Genomic DNA, 9,653 nt, shown 5'->3' on the forward strand with positions numbered 1-9,653 from the left:
GTGCCCCCCCCCCCCCCCCCTACACCCAAAAACAAAGTGAGCCGGCTGGAATGCGATCGGGCCAGAATGCACTGTTTGAGGTGTGCAGCTCACACCAGATGCAGTAGACATGGAACGCATCAAACACATCAAAAACTCATGCAAACGCACCTGAAATCCCATTTTAAGCACACACAAAGAAAACCCTGCATTAATTGTGGTGAAATTGCAGCACAATTGTAGGCACTACAGCTGCGCAGACGCATGCAGTTCGGGTGTGAACTTGCCCTTACTGAAATAAGAAGAGCAGCAATGAAGATTTGAAACAAAGGATATAAATGTAACAAGAATACTGCGAGAGGATACAAAGTCTAGGAGCTCCCAGACAAGGCCGTGAAGATATCTCACAGCTCAGTGTCAGAGGCACATTCCTGCATTTCAATCTCCCGCTGTGCGAGCAGAAGGCAGCGGAGGAACTGCTGGAGGATGGCAAATGATGGACCCCCGAGGGTGGCCAATGAAACTATTAGAGAACCACCTTCAGATACATATTTTATTGATAGAATGTTTTCTTCAGGAGCGACGCGAGTGACGCATGAGCGCTCCCTTCAAGTGGAACTGAGGTTGTAACGTAAAGTGGAAGTCAAGGCAATTTTTATGGTCATTCTTTGCCTCTAATGTGCCTTTTACATTACCGCTATGCAGCCGGCATGGTTGTTATGTCAGGGACTATATATCAGTCCTGGGCTGCAGAGGTGGCATTGCAATAAAATGGCTTTGAATCTGACACCTCTGGTGTCCCCATAATTCACCATCTGCACTAGAGTGACATCAGTTCTTCTATCCAGGCTCATTTCCATTGAGGAGTAAATCCCTCTCTGGGTCTACATCACATCAAGAGCCCATGTAGTGATCCTTTATCCTAGGCAGCATCTTTGAACATAGGAAGCAGACTTGCAGGATCATGTGACAATGTCCACATATCTGGTGTGAGCAAATCAGGAGTGCCGATGCAGGATGGAAATATATTTATATGAATGAAAAAAATGTCCTACCTCTCTGCCATTGCAGTTCATGGAAAATTGTCTCAATAGTATAATACTCCTGTACACTCTACATGAATTATTCAACTAAAAGGCAAAGCTGGAGTCTGACTGGGATCTTTCTCAAAAGCAACAAGAACGCTGATGTGTTTCGGCAAAACAGCCTTAATCATAGCTGATGATTATGGCCGTTTAGCCGAAACGCCGCAACCTTCTTTTTTTATGTTGGGTGTTAAAATAGGAGTTAAAATATCAGTCCCACTTGGACATACTAAAATGCTAACAGTCAACTTCCTGATATGGCTTAGCTATGACTAAGGCCCAAGGTTTGGGGAGAAAGGTGTATGCTGTTTTACTGTTTCATAAGCCAAAATAAAATAAGGTCATATTTGGGGAAGATCCATGTGCTGGTGTTTTAGCATCACATCTGTTTAATAAGTAAAAAAAAAAAAACCTTCGATAAAATCATATGAACTTATAACTTGCTGTGCTTAACAATGTTTAGCATGTTTTCTATTTTTCTCTGTGGACTGCAGAACACCTAACCCCATGTAATGGAGATGGGAAGAGGGGGAGGAGTTCTGTAGCTCAGGCCTGCTTCCTGTCCAAGCAGGACAACGCCGCTCCTCCATAGATACAGTACAATGAATGAGCGTTGTCACTAGAGGTGCACAGAAATGAAAACCGAAACCGAAATTTCAAAAAATGTCAGGCCGAAACCAAAAATGTTTTTTTATTTTAACTTGTTTAAACTATTTTATTTTTGATAAGCTTTGTAATTTTTTATATTTAGTTTTATTTATTCATTTTTTTATTAAATATTTTCATGTTTTACTTTACATTGAGGGGCTTCTGGGGAAATATTAGGGATCTAAACAGACTCCTGATATTTCCCTTTTAAAATAGAAAAAGAGATTGAGAACACAGAGTCCTCAATCTCTTTTTCTGCAGCCCCTGTTATCAATGAACAGGATTCCTCTATACTGAGTGTTCCTGTTCATTCATAACATGAGGACAGAGTATGTTTACTATATCCACAACTATGAATGAACAGGAGGTGATGTAGATTACTTCCCATTCATTTATAATTGAGGATATAGTAAACATACCATGTCCTCAATTATCTACAAACACTCAGCGATCACTGACGGCTTGTACCTGCTCTCCTCTCTGACACGCTGTTACAGGAGGCTGAGTGAGTGGTGTGAGGAGGAGAGCTCACCCTCCTGTGATAGCCCTGTCACCGCCCACACACCGCTCTGCCGAACTGTGACAGGAGGCTGAGCGGTGCGGGGAGGAGAGACGCCGGCCGCTCACAGCGCTCTCCTTCCGCAGCGCTCGGCCGCCTGTGACAGTTTCTCTCCTCCCTGCTGGGTCACAGAGCAGCGCCCAGTGGGGAGGAGAGAATCAATGGATGCGCCGATGTATGGGCCAGAAAATGGCACTTTCGGCATTATGCCAAAAGTGCCATTTTCGGACAATATATTGGTGCATCCCTAGTTGTCACCCTAGGACAGGAAGTGTGTTACTGGCAGGATCACCAGGTAAAAATAAAGAGACAAAAAAGCCATAAAAAAAAGCCAACACATCTATGGTCTGGTAAGCTGCAATATATTACATTTTCATTCTTGGGTTAAGATACTTTTTAAGTAATAAAAGATGAATGTCGATTGCTTGCTATGGGTTACTGCACCCTTTAAAATACAATTGTGTGTGTATATATATATATATATATATATATATATATATATATATACCAATGCAAATTATACGATAGGACTGTAATTAACCATATCTCAAATATTTGTAGAAGGCTTAAACAAAAAAAGCACTAAAGTAAAAAAAAAAAAAAAATGTCACATTACCATACAAACACAAAAAAATAAAGAGTCAATCAAATTGGGTTTAACAATTTCCATCCTCCGTTTTCCTACCAGCAATATAATATTTCCTAATAAAAAAAATAAGACGTGCTGATTTTTAATTATCCCATGTATTTTCAGTAATTACCTCGAGAAGCTGGTTGTATATCTAGTAGCTGGAATGTAGCGAGCGGTGACCTCACGCGCCACGATCCGGCGTGTGTGAATTTATAATTAATTTGCCGTCTTGACGTAAAATAAATATATATTTATAGTGTCACTTGGATTTTCTGCAGGGAAATGGGTTGTAGTCAGCATTAAAAGCGCCGACATCTACTCCCACCAATTAGTGTAATGAGTTGAGGTCTGTTTCCTGTTCTTACCAACTCTTTAAGGGGATACAGACAACATCAAACATACAGCAGAGACTATAGAGCTCTATAGCTGCATACAGAGCAGGAAGACATATTGGGGTTGTCAATTTAAATGCTAATTAATGTCATTTAAAGGTGCCGATGTATCCTGATGCCGAGGTGGAGATAATATTGTTGCAATGTTTCCAAATTCATAAACAGCGAGTTTTAGGTTATTTATGCTTTTTAATTTTATTGGTCTTGTATGTTTATGAAGTCAAAGTACTCTTCAGAAGTGCAGAAGGAAGATGGGAATATAGGAGCTGCCATTGTTATTGTGCATCTAAACCCCAGAACAAATACTGAATACATTGTAGCTGACATGTTCTTAGATGAGGCGGCTGCATTCGTTTACGTTATTGAGACTAAGGGGGTTATTCACTATGGAGCCGAAGGATACAGCCGTAGCTCCGGCTGATCCTTCGGCTCTCTTCGGCCGCCGGAGCCCTTTGGTTCAGTCGAACTGAAGGGCTGCTGTGTGGGCTATTCACTATAGCCTGTACAGCAGCCAAGCAGTGATCATTGTATTGATGCACACACATCTTGTCACATTGCAACATTTCGGGGCCACTCAGGGTCCCTTCATCAGGCATGACCTATTTGGATCTGAAGCGGCGCCATCCGCAGTCACTACAGCACCCATCACAAGGGACATAGCAGTAAGGAGTACGGTAGTAGTATTCAACTCTCAAACTTTTTGCAATTATGAATCTAGATCAGACAAATATACATCACCCAGCACAATGTTTCTTTACATTTTTTGCTCAAACACTGACAACCATCATGTTTCCAAACAGCTCCAACTCTCTTAGCTTGGCTTCCCTGAACTTCCTGTCCAGTACACGATCACCAGGGACAGCACAGTCTACTGCAGATGTCCACCTATTAGCTTGGAGAAGGGTGGAGGGAGAAGTAAGGAGAAGGAAAGTGCTTTGCCTTGTTGTGTCTGTGTGTTTATGGAGACACACACAAGGGTGGCTCCATAGCAGGATATCAGGACCAGTGCACAGGGGACCAGCTGATTTTTGTTTGAAGTTAAAACCTTCAAACAAAAAAGGAGCAGCATCCATTGTAGTTGGTTTAATCAGCATTCGAATAAGCTTCAAAACGTCAAAACCGTTTGACTTTAATATCGCATTAAAGTAGGAAACGCATTAATGAATGAACTTCCCTAAAGATGTGGGTTAGTTTTACTGGCCACAGACTTCACCTTGTCTCTCCTAATGTCTGCCGTGAATGGGAATTCGGCGTTGGGGCTTTACCTATAATATATTAATTGTAGCACCAGAAAAGTATCATAATCTTCTTTAATGGTGCTCTCATGTGTGATGGAAAACTTCAGCAGAACAGAAAGTGAGAGTTAATCCCTCTAATGAAGCTCGGATAGCAGCAGAAACCTGACAGGGGTCCTAATCCTCCTCCACTTTATCTAAAACTGTTAAACAAGTTTTTGGCTCGACAAGCACTTCAAGGGCTATTCACAAAAGGGTGAAGAGTTTGGAGAAGGGACCAATCTAGACCTAATTTAACCTCCCTGGTTTACAGCTGTTGAGATAAAATATCAGCCGCACAAGCAGTGCATTGTTTTCAATAAATTGGCTGATGCCAAAACTGACAGGGCTAGTCACAAAAGGGTGAAGAGTTTGGAGAAGGCCGGAGAAGTGAACAATCTAGGACAACATTTTTGGAAAAATTCTCCAATTCAGCTGACTTTCCAGTTCACCTATGTTGTCCTAGATTGTTCCCTTCTCCTGCCTTCTCCAAACTCTTCACCCTTTTGTGAATATCCCTGTTTTAAGTTGAAGTACAAAACATTTTTTTATTGTGTTCATAAGGCCATCATTATTGGAGACCCCTTTCCTTCCTCACCATCGCTGTTGATACAGGTGACAACTGGCACTTGTGTCCCGGATGCGCAGTTATTTCCATTGTCAGGGATACATTCTTCCAGCTTATCGAGCCTCCAGTCATAGCAGGATGGCTCTTCACAAGGAATGGCCTCTACTAGGTGGGGGCAGCTTCCCATGCCACCCGTGGGCTCATTCGTGACGTAACGCTTCCTGAGCTTGAAGCCTACAAAGAAGAAAAAAATCAATGTTACTACACGTTGCTTTAATCAAATTTTAATATAAGTTTTAAATCAACAATGACAAATTACTGGTCCAGATACCAATTTATTTCCAGTGTAAGGTCAGGCATAAGGCCAGGTTCACAGTATCTTCCTGGACCAGATCTGGAACGCGGTGCATTGCGTTTTGCTGCGTTCCGGAGCTGTTTTTTTTAATGTTCTTTTTAGGTAACAATGGGCTTTCAGGTGCGGTCGAGTGCATTTGCATGCGTTTTAATGCGTTTCCATGCATTCCAGTGCATCCTAGACCAGACAAAATGAGACGAGTAGCATATATTTTTTGTCTGGATCAGAATGGACTGCGCTGGTGTGAACAGAGCCCAGAAATACGATATGAATACATTGGGATGCTTTTTTGGTCCGGGAACTGGTCTGGTCCAGACACGACCTGGACATGATGTGAACAAGCCCTCACCAAGGAAGCCAGCATGTTTCTTGGGTCCAAACTCATCCCCTTTATCAGGACCTAAAGATAGGAAACAATTTATATGAACTAAGTTAAGAATACAATGTTAATGGTGTTTTGACCAATGTTGTATCAAACTGCTAAACCAACTTCTGATGAGTCCTGTGCTTGATACTATACTGGTCCAGATACCATTAACATTGTATGGGCAATTCAGTCCATATACCGGTACATTGTTTTCTATCTTTGAACCATGATGAAGGGGACACGTTTGGGCCCCTGAAATGAGTTGGTTACCTTTTTTGGTCTTCTACCTGACTTTACACTTGAATACATTTGTTGATGAGTCCTGTGCATGATACTATACTTGTCAAAATACAATTGTATCCTCAATTCAGTCCATGTGCATTGTTTTCTGTCTTTACGACCTAATGAAGGAGGTAAGTTTGGGCATTGGATTCCTTTTTTTTGGTCTTCTACCTGACCTTTTATTGAAGAAAATTTATATCTGGACTATACATTTGTGGTGGAGCTTCAATCTTAGATTTTGCACCACAAGCCACGGAAGCTATGGGCATGCTTTGGTGTGTAGAAGCTGCCAGTTCGAAACCCGGACACATCGTACAATCGTCACTGCAATACTATTGGAGTGCAATGCCGATAGGACAACCCCAGGGTCCAAATGCTTCCTTTCCACTTTTATTATTATATACAATTTGTTTCAATGTAAACATTTTAATCTTCTATTTAAACAACCTGTACACTAAGAAGACAATCTACATGTATTTATAAAGTCTAAGTGATACCAACCACAAAAATAAAAAGTTCCCCACTAGATCAATGTCCTCTTCTTTTATATTTTTTGGCCAAGATGAATATGCAAGGAGGCACATATAGGAGCTGACACAGAGAATAGCAAGCATCTTGTTTCATTGGCTCTTTGAAGAGTCACTTTATACAGTCAGCACCAGAGAATCCTTTCACCTTACATACCTTTCTTGCTCTGCTGGTCATCACAGCTTTCGAACGTACATGGACCCCACGCTGACCATGCCGACACCTCGCACTCTATAGGACATGGGACATGGCAGAGCTGGCTGGTACTCAAAGAAGGGTCTGTACAAAGCTTGGCGTCCACTGGTTTTGATGCTGTAATAGAACAAAAATGCATCAGTTTCCATGAAGCTGGACAAGCTGGACACAACGCCCACCATTTTGTTTTATAATAAAACACCCATCATTTGTAAGGCCTTGTTCACACCAAGCGCAGAGCAGGTGCAGAGCAGTTACAGACCGGAGCAAAACTGCGTCCAATGTATTCCAATGGTATTTTTAGCTCCAGTTCACATCGCAGCGTTCAGTTCCAAAGCAGGTCCAGAGCAGGTAAAAAAACTGCAGCAGGCCCTATTTTACCTGCTCTGGAACGCATCAAAACGCATGCAAACTCACTGAAAGCCTATGTTAAACTAAAAAAAAAAGAAAAAAATGTTTTTTTTAACCAAAAACGGCCAGTAGCGCATAAAAAACGCATCAAAAAGGCGGCATAAAAGCGGCACAACCCACTGCATTGCGTGTGCAGAAACTCATGCAGATCTGCTCTGCATTTAGTGTGAACAAGGCCTTACTGTTTCAATTTTGTCTATTTTTTTGTTTTTTACTCTTATTCCAGAACAAAAATATGCGGTAGAGCTTGTGGAGAGATCACTGATGTCTATGGAAAAATACAAAACCTATTCTCTGCAGCTTCTATTCAATACACGTTAACTCGTCCTTGCTATAAGGTGATCCATGGACATGGTGTCATGTGACCATACCAATTACATGTTAAAAAGAAAGCTGTCGCATATAATATTTTTAAACAAAGAAACAGAAGGTGTAAAAAGGACTAACATTGGTCAAATTTAAACAATTCTAGTACTGGATTATTAGTTAAAAGAAAATAATAATCATAGGCTGCTTTCACTTTAACTCTTATTTGGGAAAGTAGGAAGGAAGTCCCCTGGGCACGGGCAGTAAGCTCAGCTGTCGTGTCACACTAAATGCAAGAAGCATATTTACCTTTCAGTGTGATAGGACCATAGAAAGGCCATCATACCGCCTTAGACACATGACAGTCTGAAGATCCTTTTTACAGGTTACATCCCATGTGTCACGTTTTTTTGTTGTTGCAAAAACCATGTCAACATACTGTCTGGTTGATATTCTAAACTGTCAATGAACTCTCCAATCTACCACTAAAGTGTGCACAGAGCAAGAAAGAGATACAGCAACTAAATTGCCTGCAGAGAATGTTGTGGCTTCCCTCTGCAGCTGGTGCAACACCTTCTATCTAGCTCAGTGAATGGAAGTGTGGAGTGTGCCAGTGTTAAGCTGGCCATACACAGCTTGAATTTTGGCCAAATCCGCGTTGGGAACATAAAAACTAGTTAATATACTTACCTTTCCCAAGGCTTTCGTAATGCGGGGGGGATGTCACCATCCTTACGACAAGATGTCCTACGGACATCTTGTGAGATGAATGAATCTATAGCCAATTGCAGTAGCATCTTCTCACAAGATTTGGGCAACACGGCATTCCCAAAGATCTTGCCAGAAGGATGGTTGAGGCACTCTCAAAAATGTTTTCCCCCATTTTTTTACAGTTTAGTGCAGAAATTAAGATGGGAGACAGGTTCCTTCCTCTCTTGCTATTTGGGTGCAAGGTCCACTTTAAGGCTGGATCCACACTATTCTTGTTTTTCTGCACGTTAATGTGCTGTGAGTCAATGCACCAAAAACGCTGTGCTATTTTTTTGTCAGTTTATATATTATCTGCACATTTTTGTTAAAAGCTTGGATGTGTACCTCATGGCTTCAAGCATATGGATTCCTGAGGCCATACAACAACCAAAACCGGGCATATTTCCCCGCCCGGGAGCCACAGCTGCTGCGTACAGCTGCCCGTAGAAATCAATTGCTGTAAGTGGGTATACGCCGGTATTTGCGTAAAAACACACATGCGCACGAACATCCAACCCCGAATGCAGACTGACTAGTTGTACTTCTGTGCACATGTGCATGCTTATGCAAGTACCAGTGTATAGCTGCATCTTGTTTTTGATTTGTGCAGGGGTCCATACACAGCAGCTGTGACTCTCTGGCAGAAAAATACGCCCTGTACAGCATCAGGCGTACGTGTGCACTCACTCTGTCTATAAGTTAAGCTTAATAAATCAAACAGATCAGGAAGCAAAAAACAAATTGCAAAATGTATAATCAGCCAAAACCCAGAATCCATATTGTACCGGTTAGGCTTGAGTTACTAGTTACTTTTGATTGGCTGTTGTTTGTTACTTTGTACTCTATATTATATACAGTATCCCTGAAATTCTCCAGGCAGGCTCACCATTGTCAGCATACCTCACACATTTCTAGAAGGAAATAAGAACGTTACTTCCCGTTAAACATGTATGTCTCCCATTAACCCCTGAGCCCCGGAATATTCTATTCTAGGTCTCTAGGTTGCTGGTAATTGCCCCCCGTCTATATCAGGCCACATCCGCAAACGCTCTTTTATTTCACAAATAGCAGCATTTACTTTCCTCTGTGTGTGTTTGGGGCGGGGGGGTTCAACTAATAAGAGAGCACTCCTGGAGATTGCATGGGATTACTAAGAGACGCTGGGCTCTCCCGTGATTTGTGTTATGTGAGGACAGATGTCGCCTGTCAATCAGCTTGTGCAGGCAGTCGGGGCAATTTCCATATTAATGAAGTGGGTGTGAACAAACGAGAACAATGGACATTTCATTATTTGTTCAAGGTGTATCTAAAATGTAATATATA

At 41.8% G+C, this 9,653-nt stretch overlaps 1 protein-coding gene across 1 annotated transcript in view; it reads right to left on the reverse strand.

The window, feature by feature from the left end:
- The window catches only part of THSD7A (thrombospondin type 1 domain containing 7A), a 212,495-nt gene that overhangs the window by 61,837 nt on the left and 141,005 nt on the right, over window positions 1-9,653 (reverse strand). Inside the window, exons 5-6 of the mRNA XM_018555121.1 lie at window positions 6,825-6,980; window positions 5,167-5,370 (exon numbers count right to left, since the gene is read on the reverse strand). Of these exons, the coding sequence (XP_018410623.1) occupies window positions 5,167-5,370; window positions 6,825-6,980 (360 nt within the window). The remainder of the gene's footprint in view (window positions 1-5,166; window positions 5,371-6,824; window positions 6,981-9,653) is intronic.

Source organism: Nanorana parkeri, unplaced genomic scaffold, assembly GCF_000935625.1.
Source record: "Nanorana parkeri isolate BGI_ZX_2015 unplaced genomic scaffold, ASM93562v1 scaffold184, whole genome shotgun sequence".
Lineage (NCBI taxonomy): Eukaryota > Metazoa > Chordata > Amphibia > Anura > Dicroglossidae > Nanorana > Nanorana parkeri.